The 18,919-nt window shown below is 42.4% G+C and overlaps 6 protein-coding genes across 6 annotated transcripts; 2 read left to right on the plus strand and 4 right to left on the minus strand.

Annotated features, from left to right (window-relative positions):
- Positions 1 to 5,235: 5,235 nt before the first annotated feature.
- Positions 5,236 to 5,687, minus strand: BGW36DRAFT_432842 (uncharacterized protein; the record flags this gene model as incomplete). Its single annotated transcript, XM_046221187.1, has 3 exons — positions 5,236 to 5,250; positions 5,303 to 5,370; positions 5,420 to 5,687. 3 exons carry the CDS (start codon positions 5,685 to 5,687, stop codon positions 5,236 to 5,238), a joined length of 351 nt encoding a protein of 116 aa, XP_046066159.1.
- A 2,931-nt stretch (positions 5,688 to 8,618) lies between these two features.
- BGW36DRAFT_389875 (uncharacterized protein) lies at positions 8,619 to 9,450 on the minus strand. The gene is made up of 3 exons (XM_046217404.1): positions 9,109 to 9,450; positions 8,989 to 9,059; positions 8,619 to 8,930 (listed from the first exon to the last, which is right to left on the minus strand). The coding sequence occupies exons 1-3, from the start codon at positions 9,386 to 9,388 to the stop codon at positions 8,910 to 8,912; spliced, it is 372 nt and encodes a 123-aa protein (XP_046066160.1). The 5' UTR covers positions 9,389 to 9,450; the 3' UTR covers positions 8,619 to 8,909.
- Positions 9,451 to 10,501: 1,051 nt separating this feature from the next.
- Positions 10,502 to 10,967, plus strand: BGW36DRAFT_432844 (uncharacterized protein; the record flags this gene model as incomplete). Its single annotated transcript, XM_046221188.1, has 3 exons — positions 10,502 to 10,781; positions 10,833 to 10,900; positions 10,953 to 10,967. 3 exons carry the CDS (start codon positions 10,502 to 10,504, stop codon positions 10,965 to 10,967), a joined length of 363 nt encoding a protein of 120 aa, XP_046066161.1.
- Positions 10,968 to 12,994: 2,027 nt separating this feature from the next.
- BGW36DRAFT_389877 (putative sarcosine oxidase) lies at positions 12,995 to 14,865 on the minus strand. The gene is made up of 2 exons (XM_046217405.1): positions 14,437 to 14,865; positions 12,995 to 14,380 (listed from the first exon to the last, which is right to left on the minus strand). Exons 1-2 carry the CDS (start codon positions 14,600 to 14,602, stop codon positions 13,062 to 13,064), a joined length of 1,485 nt encoding a protein of 494 aa, XP_046066162.1. The 5' UTR covers positions 14,603 to 14,865; the 3' UTR covers positions 12,995 to 13,061.
- Positions 14,866 to 15,493: 628 nt separating this feature from the next.
- BGW36DRAFT_306832 (general substrate transporter) lies at positions 15,494 to 17,214 on the plus strand (the record flags this gene model as incomplete). Its single annotated transcript, XM_046212186.1, has 3 exons — positions 15,494 to 15,632; positions 15,698 to 16,783; positions 16,874 to 17,214. The coding sequence occupies 3 exons, from the start codon at positions 15,494 to 15,496 to the stop codon at positions 17,212 to 17,214; spliced, it is 1,566 nt and encodes a 521-aa protein (XP_046066163.1).
- A 407-nt stretch (positions 17,215 to 17,621) lies between these two features.
- Positions 17,622 to 18,908, minus strand: BGW36DRAFT_329232 (putative 2-hydroxyacid dehydrogenase). Its single transcript, XM_046212792.1, has 2 exons — positions 18,247 to 18,908; positions 17,622 to 18,185 (listed from the first exon to the last, which is right to left on the minus strand). The coding sequence occupies exons 1-2, from the start codon at positions 18,784 to 18,786 to the stop codon at positions 17,685 to 17,687; spliced, it is 1,041 nt and encodes a 346-aa protein (XP_046066164.1). The 5' UTR covers positions 18,787 to 18,908; the 3' UTR covers positions 17,622 to 17,684.
- Between the last annotated feature and the right edge of the window lie 11 nt (positions 18,909 to 18,919).

Consider the following 18,919-nt stretch of genomic DNA (forward strand, 5'->3'; position numbering starts at 1 on the left):
ATCTTGTACAACTCATCCCTTCAATACGGCTAGATGCGTTTTTGTTGAATATTTGCGCCATAGTTTATGAAAATACATTGTCTCTATGTAGTTTTATTGCTAATATTAATGCCAATATGTTGGCCTACATGTAGGGCTAATATTGAAATCTAATAAGTGTAGCCTCCAGCTAAAAGGAAGTAAGTATTGATATATCCCCGTAGTTGCCTATGGGTACCAGTGGCGGAATAGTGTCCATTAATTCTATCCGATACACAGATATGGAGATATGAACTAAAGATAGAATCAGGAATGGCATAAGGGTAATCATTGGATTCATATCGCTTCAACATCTCATGAAGATTACGCTGAGCGACGGAATAGTATTTAATCACATAGGGGAATTATTTAAGATTTAAAAAAAGCTGAGGAATGAGATCCGAACGCATTATTCAACTATTTTATAATGCAAGGTTCAAAAACTACTGTGAATTATCACGCATATTTCTTCCCTCGCCTCATCAATGCGCTTCTCCCAGACCTCATGCTACTGCTGCTCCTTAAAGTAGGCGAGCCGCACGAACTAGATCAGGAGGAGTACTCGCGATCCCCCATGGTATTATCCATGTAACAGGGGAGATCGCGGGTGTCCGTCCGGATCTAGTTCGTGCAGCTCGCTGCTCTAAGGAGCAGCGAGAGTGCGCCCTTGAGCCCAAGGTGCGGTGATCTAACAATGGACTACAGTATCCGCGTCGCTCTTCGTGATTGGACGTCTTTGTTCGCTGCGCAGAAGAGGACAACAAGCGGGCTACCGTAGGTGAGATATTAGGAGAAGTTGCCCATTAAAGTTTTCGCGTTCATGCAGTCAAAGGGGCATCGATCTTTGTATACATTGTCACAAGTGATAAAGATGAGGTTGAGGATGTTAGGTGCGGAGCATCCTGACACGCTGACTATTATGGCCAACCTGGTATCGACGTACTAGAGCCAAGGGTTAAGGACGACGCTGAAGATACAAATAATAGATATGAGAATAAAAGTACTAGGTGCAGAATATTTGAACACGCTAACCATCGTGAACTACCTTGTCTTCACCTGGAAAAGACGGGGTTGCGGCCCGGAGGCCCTTGACTTGATGATGGACTGTGTACGATTACGGGCGAAGATATTAGGCGTTGATCATCTCGATACTCTTTCACCCTCCTGCGCCATCGATCGGTTGTCAGACTCGAAAGAAGGGTATTAGTAGCATATTTCACAAAGCATCTGGCACACCCCTCTAATTTTCTTAACATTTACAGCTCACCACTTTCTTCGAAATTCTTCGAAACAGTGCTATCATCCAAATGGCCAAAACATACATAAAAAGGTCAGAATTACGAAGAGCGCCTCCTGCTTGCTATTGACACGTTATCAAATTAAAAAATTAAAAAAATATTACGGATCTTCGCAAAGCAGCAGATCTCTATAAGGTGCTTATTCAACGCTCCAAGGCTAACTCAGCAGCCATCCTGAGATCTCAGAAACAGGCTTAAATTATTAAAAATTAAAATTTACTGAAGAGGAATCACTTCGTAGGTAGATAATCTCTATAGAATTATATAAATGTCCTCTCTAACCTTAAATACTTCAAGTTATAGCTAATATTCAACTTTCAAATCAAGAAATCATTCTTATATCAGCTGCCGTTGGCGTTCCGAAACCAACTTGCATTAGAAAATTCAACACTAAGCCTGAGGAAGCTAATACAGTGTACCACACCCAGCCATTTCCACGGTGGTCCATGGCTTTCGCAGCGAGGCACGGGATTAAGGGATCACGTGCCCATATTCAATGTGGAATGTTGTATTATCCCTCAGGAATGTAGGAGGATTATATATGGGGGAAAGGATGGTGGTTCGATATACAGCTTTTGTGTATACAAATGTTTATGGACTCTGGGCTATGTAAACACGTCTATTTCCATGTACTTGGTTCTTCGTAGTTCATTAATCTTAAGTTATTCTGATTATAAGAGGTTCAGAAATGCAATCTATTATTAAGGTACTACGGCACCTTAAGAGATCTTTTCTACTCTAGTTTGTGTTACTAGTTCTTAGTCACCCTAAGGCACCTTAGTGTACCGTTATGAGTTACCTCAGGAACCACTGTGTGGTTCATTCAATTGTAATGTACCTCGATTCAGCTAGTGTCAATTAAAGTGGATCTAGGTCTGTGATGAGAAGGATCAGGCAATACCTAATCTTATTGGTATCTATTATAGAGAAAACTAAGCATAAGGAGGAACTGTAAACTACATCAAGCTGCTTGGTATTTTACATTGTGCGAGTAAATAGTGCAGTCATTTGACTACTTCCTGAGCGCTCAGGTAGGTAGGGACTGACCATGTTGTCACATTGCTCCTTTCTCTAAGAAATATCTATCCCCAGGCGTTAAGATCGCTGTTACTGATAGTTCGTATCAGGCAGATTATTCCTAGAATAAGCCTCTACAAATTCCTCATTATTGGCAGCTATGCTGTTCTGTTAGGTGGGATAGCAGGGCTGTATACAAGGGGCCGACTCTCGGCAGATTTTCTGCCACCTTCCTAGGCCAGCCTGGCTATGCCTAGTAAGTCAGGTGATAATGCCCCTTCGACAGAATCATCTAAGAGGTTAGCGCCGATTTTATTTGAGGTAGGATGGGGAAGGCATTTAAAATTTTTTGACCACTGCACTCGACCTATGAAGACTCTAAACCAAAAGTAGACTTCCTGTAAGTTGTAGATCTCATTAGGAGCTTTCAATTGATACTGAAATTGCCCATCCTCACTGGACGCTCATGCTGATTTTCCACATCGAAAGCTGATTTAATATTCAAACAGATATGCCTCATCTGAATATATACAATTATAATAGCACAGTGCGCAGCACCCCTGCCTTATAAAAACCACAAAGTGCCGTACCTCATATAAATAGGCCCGGCTATATAAACATTACGCCGTATAAAGCAAATGAAGTTAACTTTCAGGTAACCACACTTAGATAATGCCGCGCAAAGATATCAGACCCTTCTGCTATCAGAAAAATATGCAACTGTTTGATTTGGTAGTTAAGCTTGATATCTGCGAAGGGTCAGCTGACGCCGAATTGGGCTAGGCAGTGAGCAAACTTTTGCACCGACTTTTTATACACTAGTCTGCCCACTTGATTCTGTCAGCTACTCCGTCCCAGAAGGGTGTGAGTAGAGATAACAAAGAAGGCAACAAATCCCAGGTTCTGGATCAAATTACTGGGTCTCGTTCAACATAGGGTCAGATGCTTTAACTTAAACCCCCTTGCTAGCTAACTCCTGGCCCCTCAACTCTGATGGAGGATCATTCGCAAAAAACCCCGATAGTAGAGGCTACTTCGTAGGCCTCCAATGAAGCCCCCCTAAACCATCAAATTATATTGGCCTGCTAGGCCTATACCATGTGACACAGGTTGATTATCATACATTAATTTTCGAATCAAGGACACTGTCTCAAGACGAAAAAGAGCATACACCTGCTGGCACGTGAATGATAGTAGCATACCTCTGCCACTAACACAAGTTAACAAAACGCAAGCTATTACCCCTCTCATGCATAATGTCAATTTTTTCTACATGTAACAAGTCCCATTATCCCTTGAGCCAACAGCACATTCTTCCTAATCTTACCGAAGAATTTTCAATTTCCGACGAGTCATCTATCTTGTACTACTCTACGAAATGTAAACAGACTAGTTATTCCGATTTTACCATGTAATTTCCGAGGCTGTTATTGATCTCTTGTCTAGCAATGTATCACCGCAATTTCAGGAGTGATGTCACGAAACGTTGTTATAGATTGTAGTTTTCCGTAAGGCTTATCCTCTCAGCGGGTTTGTCTTGTGAGGAAATTCGACAATAAATGCCGACACACTACAACCCTTACGCCCACGGTGGCGGATAAAAACAAAGCAAAAATCAAATTTAGCTAATCGTCAACCAAGGTCTCCCTAGAGGTCTCCAAGGAGGGTCTAAGAGCCCACTTCTCGGGTTCAGTGCCCCCTACTCCAAGTTGTCATACTCTAGTCTCAGTGCGATGAACAGACCAGACAGAATAAAACCTACCTATCCACATATCCAAGAGACTCGTCCAATTATATAATATAATTAGTAGTCATTATTAAAAGCCAACCTTCCTACAAAATGACATCATCTATTACATTCAACAACCAAGAGAAAGTCAGCCCTTGGAGTTTAACTATTGCCTGATCAGCACTTTCAGTAGTGCTTTCAGCTCATATCGTGCCAGCAACATCAACATCCTCTAACAACTTTTTTTTTCTTCCTCATCCATAAGGATAGTCAAAAGGGGCCAATTTCTCTTGACTTAGATAAGAAATAAGAAATACGGACCAGGAAGGGTTATCTTCATCCTCATCCATCACAATATTGCTAGTTGAGATATATAGTCTTGAAACATATCAGCTTTCGAATACTATAAATATTCATAGCTAAGACTAGTCAGCATCAAGACGCTGATTTTAAAGAACTTAGTACTTCAATACGGTTTCTATTATAGCAAGCCTGACAATGTGAGGAATGGTATGACTTCTATCACTTTTCGTGGGAGAGCTCAAGCACATGAGCTTGCTGGGTGGCAAACAAGCATTAATGGAACTAGATGATCTTGTCCGCCTGCGCTAAAGGCGACATCTTCCCGGATGCTCGAATTTCAAATCGACGGTAATATTGGATAATTTGGAACGTTTATTGCCGCTGTATTACAACTTTTGACAAATATTGGAAAAGACTTCAATTCAATGCTAATTGCCAAGAACGACTAGAAGGTTGAATAGACAATCCAGTATTCTACCCAAATATCTACTTTGTTAGAATTCCATATTTGTATTTTTATTTACAACATTTCCTGGTTGTGGCCAAGATATCTATTCGCATAGGGTGTACGGCATGCTCTAGAATAAAACCACCATACGTGGCGTGAGCTCATGATGCATATTTGGGTCAGCTATGTTGTCTCTTTGTACAGAGGGTGATGAAAGTCGCTTTTTACTCCTGCATTGGCACAACTATATCTAAAATAAGGTCAATGATTACTTTATACATCGCATTGCTCTTCTTGCCCACAAGAATACATTGCATAAGTACGTATTAAATTATAGTTCGACCAACATTCAAAACCCAGACTCCTAGACTTGGCACTAATAACCACCCGCAATCTTCGGCTCCAGCAAAGCGGCCTCACACTTAGAGAACCTTGCACTAAACAACCAGTTAGTCATTTGCTGTTAATTGCTGAGAAAATATGACTTACGCCGTCACCAGAGCAGCAAGCGGTTTGTGACGAGCAGGAAGGCCCGTCGCTACCTTCCACAGTAAAGCCTAATAAAATTAGCGTCAATAATATCTATATAAATTGATTATACTATACCGAGCAAGTTGAGATTCTCAATCAAGCTTGTCTTAGCACAAGCTGAATCTTGAGTCCCAAGAACATTTTGCAAAAGAGCACCCTTTTGCAGTAGATTTCCCAGAATACCATCACCATTGATTTCTTCATTATTGACGCAGCATGCAATTTCACCTCCTGGACACTGGCCTTGAGCTTCGGCAATAGACACTTGACCGTGTTGACCTTTCTGCCCTGGCATGGCAGTCGCAGCAATTGCGAAAGCGATAGTTAAGAGAGTGTATTGCATTGTGAAATGATTTAACGAAATTGTTGTCTCAGAAAAAAATTGCTTTTTCAAATTTGTTTTGATATGTGGTTGATATGGTAAGATTTGTTCAAGAGAAGAAATTAAGTAGATATTTATATTCTAAGGTGGAACCAAATATATGCTATCTGCTTCTTACTAATTTTCTAGATTGAGAATTTTAAGGTATTATTATCCAATTATATTATTTCTAATCTTAGCAGGAATGTAGAGTTTATAATTTCTTAATATTGCATAGCTCTATCCCATTTGTAATGCAACTATAATACTGCTTGAATAATGTTGAAATGTAACTATATCGGTAATATCATAAGATTTTAGGATTTTATTTTCTTTTGCATGCCTATCCTAGCTATGCAATGTAGATCGTTATATATAAAGGTTTCCGCCAACCGTCGTTTTCATACAGAATGGACGGGAATGCTCATCCCTATGTAGATCCACCCCTTAACTCGGAAGTAGGCATCGCAGTATGGGTCTTCCATATTAATACCTTCCTACATTCTTAATAGTTGAAAAACTGCTATCCTGTGTCCTTCTTTCTTATTTGCACATTCCGATGGAAAATATGTAAAGTATTGCTGTTTTCATAGCGCTATAGATTGACACAGCAGCAAGGAGTTGTAACGCTTCTGAAAATGTCTCTCATACCCGACAATCATTCTGCCAATATATAAGCGTTCATCCATCTACCAATTATTCCATTTATCAGTGTAGTTGTATTTTGTAACTAGGTGTCAACGTCAATGTGCTGACCATCTGTCTGTCCATCAATCAAAATGTGGTTCGCTTACCATTTCCCTACGAATACAGATTGTCTTCGATCCAAGTGGTTAGAGTACTGCATTTCGAATCATGGCTTGAGCATTTGATACATATCTGATATCGACTTCCTGATCAGCCGGTGCAACTAGACCCCTAATGATGGAGTTACATAGCTGTTTTCGCATGGTGCTACCGTACGTTCTCTAGTGGCATTACCTGGGTCTCAGTCGTAAACTAAGAGTGTCACACAATGCTTCTCCATGAAAGTACGGACGCAGCGTCGGGGCATCCCGTTGACACTATTCTCGGTTGTGTGGGCAACTGCTTTTGAGGCCAAAGGCGATGGGTGTGACGAGCTTACTTTGTAGGGGCGGCCAATCGATTGCGCATTTAAGTACCAGAAGCGACTGTTTCAGTGTCTCGTCCCGGTCTTGCGTCTGAATTAGATACCCGGGAGCAGTCAGTAGGACGCTGCCGTCTTTGGTTCTTGCACTGACAAAGCGTCCAAATATTTCACTTCCCGATTTTAATGATGTCATCTGTGGTGTGCGCCTTTTTGAGCCATTGGGATATCCTCGATATGGAACATTTTTTTAGCAACGTCGTTTCCAATATTTTACAGATTCATTCTTTTTTGTTTCTGGCTAGATCCAGGTCTTCTGTTCGAGTGCAATGTAACAATGTCAAGCCGTAATATCATAAGTTTAGTATTGATAGCAAGTTCGCCTGCCCATTCTATATCGGACTAGGCAACGTGTGCTATATAGGATCCTTAAACCGGACCATGTATCTAGATTTAGTCTCTGGCCCAGCAAATATGTCATTCTTTGTCGTATCTTCTTTTGGTCGGTGTATCGGGTTGCGGCTGTTGCCGATATATATTGCGATATATAGACAATGCGCCGCAGCCTTAGTTCCATCGGTTTCAGAGGAAAAGATGGACTATAGCTTGACAGTGCAAAATCGCCATTTAATGATTTTTTCGATTGTGCTACATGATAATACAGTACACCGGCCGGTTGTTCGTCATATCCATTTTAGTTACTATCTAGGAATCACACGTCACAATGCATTGAAAACCACACTATCTTCTGAGAATTCAGTTCTATGTCGACGAATATCAAGGTGATCATGATGAACTAAGTTTGAACTCATTTACTCTCTATCATGTCATCAAGTCAGTATTGAATAGCTAAACAGATCGCAGAGTGACGTAAGAGACATTTTGCGTTGAAGCCTTTCACGGGTCGACATAGTAGCTGGGGTATCTGTTAGGGAAGGGGGATCAATATTTTTTAAGAGCGACATAGTACTCTGTGAGTTGACCTGGACAGCAGCTACATTCTATGGGTATCCGTGGGAGATTTATGGTACGAGATCTCTGGTACATAACTAGGGCCTGTTAAGCATGTTGAGTGCGCATTTACGTAGCGTAGAGACGGGCCGGAGGCAAATATATATATATACCAGCCGGTTTGATGCCACTTCTTATGGGACAACCAGATGACACAGATCCAGTTGTCGATACTGGTACAATTATTTTTTTGATCCATGACGGGTCTTATACCCTAATAAGGGTAAGTGAGAATGGGGGGTTGAAGTAGTTTCTAGCAGTCGTATACCTAAGATTACACACGAGGGTACAATTACGTGACTGGTCCTGCGACTGGCTAAAAGTGCTATAATTGCTAGAGGTTAGCGATTAGCTATCTCAGTTCACGTTACATACTTTTTTTTTAACTCTTAACCTGCCGACCATATTTTTGCACACTCGGCCGTCCATGTTACATGACAAAAGGTATTCCTATGTTGTCTTGCTTGGGCGTCATTGGGTTCATTTTTATTTTTTTTCTACATGCGACTTGTCATACCTTAACCCAGAGGGGCTGTATAATATAGCACGAGACACTTAGGGTACGTACAGGGCCTGACGAGCCTCTAAATTCGTCGGGATGTGTTTGATGACTGGAATTAGATATCGATAGCTGTAAGACCAGCCTCCAACTTCTCTGGACGAGGGGTCTGCGTACGAATTACACACGAACTGACATACCGTATAAAAAGTCTTTCGTTAAAATGTTCAGAATCTACAGGTATTAGGCGGACACGTCGAAAAAAAACCTATGCTCCGCTCAACATTGTGAGGATCTAGTATTCGCGATTAATTTAAGTTTTTAAAATGTATTAATTACCCAACTTGGATTGGGTTACAAATGATGGAATAACCATCCCGTTAGAAAGAAAATGAGTTCTAGAAAATTACAAGCTCCGGTGTTCAAGACATGACCATATCCGTTGCTTCTGACAAGCTCCATGCAAAACGCAAATTTTAAACCAGGTGATTGGGACCGACATTAAGGGAACACACGATGATAGCTCTACCAAACCCAGCGATCAATTTATATTCGCAAACACCCTAAACCGTCCAAAACCGCCTTGCTAAGCTTCTACAGGCTTGCACTGTCGAAAAGTTAGTACCAAAACACAATACTGCAGGGTTGGCAGATTCTATGCTCACATCTCCGTCCTCTGGACAGTAAGCCGTAGTCCCGCTGCAAGAAACACCATCGGCCCCTTCTTTTGTAAAGCCTGCAAAGTGTTAGTTCCGACGGTAATTCTTCAAATTACATGCACTGACCCAAAATATTCAGGTTTTCAATCAAACTTGTCTTCGCACAAGCAGAGTCCTGAGTTCCAAGAAGGTTCTGCAACGCAAGACCCTTCTGCAGAAGATTTCCAAGAATTCCATCGGCGTTGATGTCTTCCTTGTTTTTGCAGCAAGCAATTTCGGACCCGGGATACTTGTCTTGTGCCTCTTTGATAGACAACTGGCCAGGCTGACTGCCGGGTGAAGGGCCCACAGCGGCAGTGGCTGTCATTGCCAAGGCAATAGAAATTATTAGAGAAACAGAGCGCATTTTCACTGACGTTTTGACTAGCCGGGGGGCGGTTCAGTGTGAGCAAAAAGTATATGTTTTGGAAAAAGTAGAGTTGGTGTTATACAAAATCAGCAATTCTGTACTTTTCAATCCTTTATATACTTTGGCGGGTACTGTAGTTGGAAAAACCAGGACAGAACTGCTGGCAACAACGAAAGGATCAAACGGCCTGAGCGCTATTATGCAACCTATAGGTGCAGAACAAGATGGAATGCTATTGACAAGAATGATTGTCGGGTGAAGGAACCATTTTCAGAGTCGTGATGACTCCTTACTTGTCAATGACCGCGCCAAGAATGATCTTCACGTGTTAGAAACATATGCAGAGATGTATGGACTCCTTGCTTCTGTGCCTGTCTACAGGTCTCCGAAGATAGCAATAGTTTACATAATCCAAATAGGAATGTGGAAATGGAAAATGAAGTCGGCGAATAGCATTTAAATATTCGAGAATCTAGGAGAATATGAACATGATAGGAAGATCGATACTGTAATGCCTAGTCTGGGGTCCATCTAAGCATTTGATATACACAGAATGAGCATTCTTTACAGGGTCCATTCTAAATGAAACCGATGGTTTTCAAACGTTTTCCTATATAATGATCTACATAGAATGAGCATTCCTGACGATATCCATTCTATATGAAAATGGCGGTTTTCTATACCTCTGCTGTATAATGATCTACATTACATAGCTACAATGATATGCCAAAGATACTGCAATCATCAAAAAAACATTATAATTTTTCCAGAGTTGCATTTCGATATTATTCAAGTGTTAGAGTCTGGTTTCATTATTATCAAGGGAGGGTAGTGTAGCATTAAAAAAATTATAAATCCTACATTCCTGCCAAGCTTAGAAAAAATGCAACTAGATATGAATGTTTACAATTCCTAACATTCAAATTGGCAAAAGCGTATAAACAATACATATTTTAATTTCATCTTAGAATATAAATATCTGTTCGAATTTCTCTGTTCAAGTATCTCTCTAGCATCAGCATCAGCATCAGCCACATACCAAATTATCACATACAGACTCCAACAGTCACTTCTTTCCTTAAGAAAACCTCCATTCCTTCAACCATCAAAATGCAGTGCAAAGCTCTTTTGACCATCGCTTTTGCAGTGGCTGTTGCCGCTCTACCTCCAAGCGGACATCAAGCTGAACAGAGTAACCAGATCTCCATTAAGGAGGCCAAGGATCAGTGCCCAGGGGGTGAAGTTGCTTGCTGCATCAATAATGAAGAAATCAATGGTGATGGTGTTCTGGGCAACCTTTTGCAAAAGGGTCTTCTTTTGAACAATGTTCTGGGTACTCAGGACTCAGCTTGTGCAAAGACAAGCTTGATTGAGAACCTCAACTTGCTCGGTATAGTATAATTCTACCAGACATGTTGCATTAAATACTGACCATCCCCAGGCTTTACTCAGGAAGGTAGCGACGGTCCCTCCTGCTCGGCATCAACCGCTTGCTGCTCTGGTGACGACGTAAGTCATATTTCCTCAGGAATTAACAGCAAATGACTAACTAGTTGTTTAGTGCAAGGTTCTCTAATTATCTGCCATTCCATTCACACCGCTTGGAGGTAATAAGTGGTTATGCATAACAAGTCTATGATATTAATATTGGTTGAATTATATTTCGGATTTTCATCATTTAATTCAATGGGCAGTTATACTATGTGTTTCTGTTGATGAAAAATACGATCCAATGTACAAGGGCGATACGTTTCCTTTTCTAGACATAGATATAACTGCTGGAGTAAAAAGTGAATCTTTTTCACGAGTTTTCTGTTTTATTATCAAGTATTTGTAACGTCAGTCGCCGAATAATTATTACTTCTCAATTGCAAGCACCCAGGAATTTGCCCAGGGTCAGAAACTGGGACAGCGTAAGATCAATGATCAAGGAAACAAAAATTAGTCGGTTTCACGCTTTTGACCTTGTAATGCCAGGATTCTTTCTCTTTGTTACCAACCCGCCAGGATAGTTTTATATTTGATGCACAACAATACTCCGCAATCCACCCACGTTAACGAGGCAATAGACACGGCCAACCTTGCCTAATAACTTCAACCTAAATATCACTCGATCGCGTTTATCGCGCTATTAGAACGCCGCGACCTAGAAATTCGAATCTAGATGCTAAGACGGCATATAATCACACACATGGTTTGACAGAGAAAAGAGAGGAGGAAACTAGAATGCAAATGACATATTCGACCCGCCACCAAGTCGAAGTTTCACTATTTATTCCAAGTTTGTTGACTTGTCCTCTCGCACATTCACCTTTTCTATGTCTCACTGAATATGGTCTATGTATTCACCGGCACCCCTTAAGCTTCATGATACGTAATACAGCGCACGGTGGACACCGAGGAACTAGGAGAAGGGGGCGAGAAGTTTGGTTGAGACTGAGGAATAGATGCGAGTAATATAAATTAAAATATCACATAGAAAAACGATCTTCTACGTTGAATCAGTTCTATATTCGTTAGGTACTCCGGTCAGTTCAAAATATATCTGTGCGGGTAGCAAATCGACCTCGAGACTGCCAAGGCACCCAAAAGCCCACCGTAGCACCTAAATCAGCCCAAGACCAGAAGTAGATACTGTCTCTACGATGAATTATTTGTATTAGAGAAAGCCATAGTCGACTTTAGATATAAGATGTAGGCGAGGAAGCAAAGAACAGTAGCTTCCGACGTCGTTTATTCTCCGCTCATCGTGTATGCTTATATATATTCCTGACAGGCAAGCTCTGATTTTAGTTTTAACCATAGCCATTTCTTAATCTCTCTACCTTGGACAGAGACAAAGTGTTCACTCTACGCCTTAGTGAAGTGCTTCCTAGGAGCAAAGTGCTAGATAGAAGCTGATAGGCCAGAAATCCTCAACTCACTCTGTTTTTCCATATGGTTATTGTCAAATTATATCATTGCATGGTCATGTGGAAAAGATCATTCGTTTTCAGATGGGGCAGTAGACGCTTATTTGAGCGAGTGGGGCTTTCACGCAGGAGAAGTAGTGGACTGCATTTTTTTACGGCATCTCACTGGTGCAATCACAACACTGAGAGCAGGCTCAGTGATCGGATCAGTGCTCCCAGGGCCGTACTCATAGCTGCCAGGGGGGTGGACGTAAGACAGCAAGATCCGTAAGGGTAGCATCATGCGGACTGCTTTGTTCCAGATTATCATCCTCAAGTGAAACACGCAACTGCTACCGAGTCAATTTTATCAGGGTCCATTAGTTTAAGAGCCTGTATCAGAGTTGGGTTGTAATCAGTGACCTAGTCATGCAGAGTCTACACAGTCAGGTCACTGGTAACGATATACCAATTAAGTGCTTTGAGTAATGTAGAGTCAGACAACACAACTAGAGTAGACGAGATCCTTTGTTGGCCGGTTGGTGTAGTATAATGCGCCATGAAACTAAAGGTCCCCACCTTATCAATATTATTGACATTTTCTAAAACAATGAAAAGATTTGATATCTCATGTTTGATTATCTTATAATATATTTCTGGGTAACCAAATTTTAGATTAATAGCTAATATTGAAGATATAATTGATAATATGTAATGATTAGGATCAGGATCATAGGCTTTTCGTACAAACCGGATGTTTATAAGTAAGGTAATCTCATTTATAGCTTTGAAGCCAAAGGCATGTCGGTACTTGGAGACATTTGTATATTTCCCAGAGCGCGTTGACTCTTACTCCCTTGCATCAGGGCGTTAACCGGTATCTGTCCATCTCGCAACTTCCTCCACCGCCAGGCTTTTATTGCAGGCCGATTGATATCAACACCTTCTAGGATGTCTACAACCCAATTACCAATACTGGGCAGGTATTTGAAAGCATGCCCGCTGCCTCCCGTGGCAACGAATACTCCTTTTTTTCCCGGTAGATGGTCGATGAGTAGATGATTATCGAAGCTATCATTGTACCAGCAAAGCCGCGTCAAAAAGACCTCTATGCCTTCTTTCTTTACTTCTGGGAGATATTCATCTATAAAGGATTGAATAACATCCATTGCATCACTTGGAATTGATCTGATTCTTTGTCCTTCGTCAGAGTCTGTTCCATTCCCAGACGACCAGCGTGTAATTGGAACACTTCGCTCAATCCCGTCCGCCTGACGAACCGGGTGTGTATACTTGGTACCCCGATATCCAATTTTGAAAATTCCATTTTCGTCACAGGGGAAGCCATAGAGACCCCCTTGCGCACCGTCTCGCATTTTCCATTGCCATGATGGAAACGAGGTAGGAGCCAGTCGGTCGAAGAGAGGCGATTGCCGTGGGATTTTCCACATCGCCACTGATCCAGCGGTTGCCTCACAGAGCCCATCTAACTGTGGAATGAGTGAGGGGGTCCATGACCCGCAGGCAATGATGTTCATGGTTGCACGATGAGTTTTACCATCCTGTGTTGTGATGCCAATAGCCACCTTGCTATCATGATCGTCCGGATCATAATTTAAAGACTGGAAACTCCCTGCAACGGGATCAAGTATGAATTTCACACCCAGTTGGCGCGCTTTATGCAGAGCCAGATAACACGCTTTGTCGGCAATGACAAACCCCCCCGTCGTGTCGAGCACGCCAACGTTCGACTTGGCTCTCTTCTCTCTGTGAAACGGATCAATTGCGCTCATGAAACCCTTGGTCTTTGCTATGGCTTGATGGCTAGAGTCTGTTGTAATCAGTTGTGTATCTTTGTGTCCGGCGGATTCCATGTTGGCGATGGTTGCGAGCTCAAAAGCCGGTAGAGTCTCCTGGTCAGTCAGTACGAGATGACCATTATTTACAAAGACGCGATCATGTCTACTAATTCCAGGCGGTAGTTCATGTCCTTTGGAAAGTTCTTCATTCCATTCTTTCCAGCCAGCGATTGATTCGGTCGTCAAATCCTGGTACACTGTGTCTGCGCCGTATCCCGATCGGATGATCTTGTTGATGTCTGTGTGAGAGATTAGAGCCTCCTTCTCGGTGTTTTCGCAAAGGATTGAACGGTACCTGCACTAGCTGCATCACAGCCACGAAAATACGAGTATTTTGTTGAATCGTAGGGTTGTTTATCAAACACAGTAACCTTGGTATACCCACGGCGGGCCAGATGGATCGCGGTACTCAGCCCGAAGATGCCAGCCCCTACGATATTGATCGGATCAGTCTTCTTCATTTGCTTCTTTTTCGTTCTTCCCTTTCTTTTTCTTTCTTTCGGATGTTGACATATATTTGGCGCCAAACTCTTTCTCGCCAGTCAATTTCTATCAACCTTTATTTGCTTTGACAGAAGGCTGATAATTGCCGAAGAGCGAGCTTGATGGAAAACAGGAATCGGATTCCTCCGTGGGGTCAATGCGTTCGATAGTAAACCTTGCATCGCTTGCTTAACCCGCGAAATTCCTTAACTAATGAGCTAAATTACTAAATCAAAGGTGGTTAATAATCATACTAATCCATTAACTATGACCATAATTTATTCTTATTATGCAATCTTATATGACTGAAATTATGAGCGAAGATTGCTTGATCTTGAGATAACGCAATACACCCACATATATCATTGGATACAATGTGTATCCACTTGAATCCACTTGGCGCGTTCTTATCTTATTGAGAGTGCTTGCTTCTTCCATAGGGAAACTCTATAAAAGAAGAGTTTCCCTAAAAGCGGTCAATGTGCCACGCAACAAGTTCGGCTTCTTCCGAGATGGGAAAACTCAGGTCATACTGAATACCAAAAGGGTTGGCTATCAATTTATCTAGCCCTGCACTGGCTCGGAACCATCGCGATAGTCTCAGTTTTAGGATGATATGCAATCAATGGTTATGGGTATGGCTCGATTCGCACGGTTATTTACTGTCACACAAGCCCTAGCATAAAGATCTTGAATCTGCGACTGGATAAAAAGAGCAGGTATTCCTCTGGATAACTTGAATGTTTATTATTCATTGTTTATGTGTAAGGCTTCTAAAGGATTCAGCTGCATTCTTCCACGAGATAGATTGTGGCACAGATACCACATAATACTAATTGATTAGAATACTGCTGGCCGCACACTGCAAAATGACGATCAAATCCGTTTTTACGGACTCTACCCTGGCTCGCTATGCCAGGTCAATTAGAGAGTCTCCACGAGAGCTTATATTAAACCATCGACTCTTACTCACGGTTGCTTTGTATGCTATGGCGGGTATTCCCATTAGTACGTTCTCCGAAACATCATACAAATATATATGTATAGCCTCTGTTGACTATTATTGCGAACAGCATGGGATCAAGGTTCCTCGTCTGTGGTTCCATCTCTGCCAGGATTTCAGGAGAAGTTCGGCATTACATCTGCTGCCAATCCCACCCAAATCAGCAACTTTGTATCTATTGTCTACGTTGGCGCTGGTGTTGGTGCTGGTCTGTCATTCTTTATCAACGACCGCATTGGTCGTCTGTGGTCGTTGCGCTTGTATATGGTGGTGTACATTATCGGCCAGCTAGTAGCCACATTGTCCGACGGTCACCTTGGGGCCCTATATACTGCACGCATTATCTCCGGACTAGGAATTGGTTCATTGACCGTGATCGGCCCTGTGAGTATAGTTGAAGTAGCACCTACTGAGTTTCGAGGACTCTTGGCGGTGTGGTTCAGCATTGTCATGTTGCTCGCGCTGACAGTATCATGCCTCGTGGTATTGGCGGCTTATCTTCACGTACCGACCAGCGCCTTGCAGTACCAAGTGGTCTTCTTCATCCCAATCATTGTCTTAACTTTGGTCATTGTTGGCAGCTTTTTCTTGTATGAAAGCCCGCGATGGCTCTTTATAGTCGGGCGCGACGAGGAAGCGACCAAAACACTGATCAAGCTGCGCGGATTGAGCGCCGACCATCCGCGTGTACGTTTAGAACTGGAAGAAATCCGCTGCTCGGTCCAAAGCCAGAAGGGTATCAGCTCAGGGTTTATTTCTAGTTGCCGAGAAACGTTCCTGGTGCCGTCCAACTTCCGTCGCTTCCAGCAAGCGTTTTTGTCTTATGCTCTTGCGCAGCTATCCGGTGCAAACAGTGTCACTTCATACCTTGTACCAATTCTGAGCCTACTGGGGTTGGGTGGTGGTACTGAGCGTTCCCTGTTTCTGACAAGCATGTATAGCATGGCCAAATTCTTTTTCACGGTGATGGCCAGTTTCTTCTTTATTGATGCCCTTGGCCGTCGGAAGAGTCTCTTTCTAGGTATTACTGTCCAAATGATCTCTGATATCTACCTGGGCGTCTTTATCAAATACCGACAACAGAATAACGTGACTCAAAGCGCGGGTGAGGCGGCTGTTGCAATGATCTTCTTTCATGGGTTCGGCTATGCTGTTGGTACGTCTTTCTTCAAAAATTCCTTCCTTTCGTCTGAATTGTAACGTTGAGCTTGAACCTTCAACTAACCCTAAGCTACCTTTTTACCAGGCCTTCTCGTACTACCCTATGTCTTCGGTGCCGAGCTCTGGCCCAACCAGATCCGCTCCTTTGGCGCCTCCTTTTCACAGATGTTCCACTGGCTCTTCTACTTCGGCGTCAACAAGGGTGTGCCATCCCTTCTCACAGAAACCAAAAATTGGGGGGCCTTTCTCTTCTTTGCAGGATGGTGTTTTATCGCACTATTCTACGTGTTTTTCCTCGTACCAGAAACCTCGGGACTTTCGCTGGAGGAGCTCAATGCCGTGTTTGAGCAACCACTTTGGAAAGCATATCTGAGCACTAGGAAGAAGACAATGACGCCTATCATAGACTCTTCGGAGGTGTCGTAAGTTTGTTTTTTTCCTCCTTTACTGGCGTAAGTGCTTGTGCTAACTGGAGGTAAACAAGCAATATTGATCATAGTCCTACGGAATCTCCCAAGGAAGCAAAGAATTTAGTTTCTGTGGCCGATAAGATTTAGTGCCTCATCACGATAAATCTCAGCTATTGTAGCCATATTTGATAATACATTATTAGTGTGCTATTAAGACTGTATGCAGATGCTATTTTTTCTTTCTTTTAGTTATTAGGTTTTAATGGGGAATTATGGTTATAGTAACACAGAAATACAAATATTCGTTTCTATTCCACTACTGTACAAAGAGCAAGTTATGTCTCTGCTTATAAAGGCTTGTTGAAATTCATTTTATTCTCATCTTTTTTTTATTCAAATAATAGGTATAAATTATACATTTATCCAAGTCTAATTTAACGTCTGTAAACGAGAAATAGGAGAATTTGAAATAAACCACGTGAACATTTATTTCTTCATAATATCAATGACTGGCGAGTTTGGACTTCCCTTCTGAAACAAGGCCCTTATGTTCTCAAAGCATTCCCTTTCCGCTCTTTGGAAAGCTATATCGGTCAGTCCACCGAGGTGCGGCTGGATGACGACCTTATCGCTATTGAGAAAGTAGGTATTAATATTTGGCTCGTTCGCGAAGACATCTAGTCCTGCACGAGTAACTTTCCCCGATTCCAGCGCCTCGATCAAGCTCTTTTCGTCGATTACGGGACCTCGCGACGTATTCACTACGAACACGCCGTCTTTCATGCAAGCAAACTCAGCTGCTCCAATCAATCCCGTCGTCTTCTCGTTAAGAGGGCAGTTGATGGAAACGATATCCGAAACGGAGAGCATCTCGTGTAAGGTCCTGCAGTACGAGACACCATACTGGGCTTCTTCTTCCGCTGATAATTGGTTTCGGTTGTGATACACGACCTTCAGGTTGAAGACCGCTGCTTTCTTGGCTAGATACTATATGATTTTTGACCTGGTTAGTGGAAATCCCTTTCTTATAGAGCTTTATTGGACGAACTTTTCCAATGGCACCAAGCCCAACGATGCCGAGTGTCAACTCTGAGGGATCTCTAGCAGGCACCAAACCAGGCGCAACTCTCCATGAGCCTTCTCTCGCACTTTTCTCCGCATTGGTGGTATTCCTTAATACTGCCAGCATGAGAAAGATGGCCATGTCGGCTGTGGCTTCTGCCACCGCATCAAGGGTGTTACAGAACCAAATGCCCTGTTTGGCCATCCATTGTACATCAAACTCGTTGTAACCTGCGCTAGCCGAGGTGATGATTTGACAATCGGAGACAAGTGGTGACAACAGATCCTCATCGAAAGGCTCATAAGGCGGTGTGCCCATGCGAATAATGAAAGCGTCGATTGGACCATCCTTCTTGATCGTCTCCGGTAATAATGCTTGCGTTGTTTTGCGATCATACGCCTCGAGCACGGAGAAGTTGAAGTCCTCTGAAAATTGGGCGAGGTAGTCATCTCCGACATACTTGGGAGTGCCCAAGGCGACCACACGTGGCTTTCTTTGACATTCTATTATACGGGTAGGAGACATTGTCTGGTGGTTAAGTCTTTCTATTTTCTCATAGGTTTGTTAGACGCGAGTTTGCTGGAGTGGCTGAATTATGCACATTCTTATCTCAACCCCCCTATCCATTTCCTAGGAGTGTTTGAAACAAGGTCGGAAA

The sequence above is a fragment of the Talaromyces proteolyticus genome (assembly GCF_021365285.1).
Source record: "Talaromyces proteolyticus strain PMI_201 chromosome Unknown BGW36scaffold_14, whole genome shotgun sequence".
NCBI lineage: Eukaryota > Fungi > Ascomycota > Eurotiomycetes > Eurotiales > Trichocomaceae > Talaromyces > Talaromyces proteolyticus.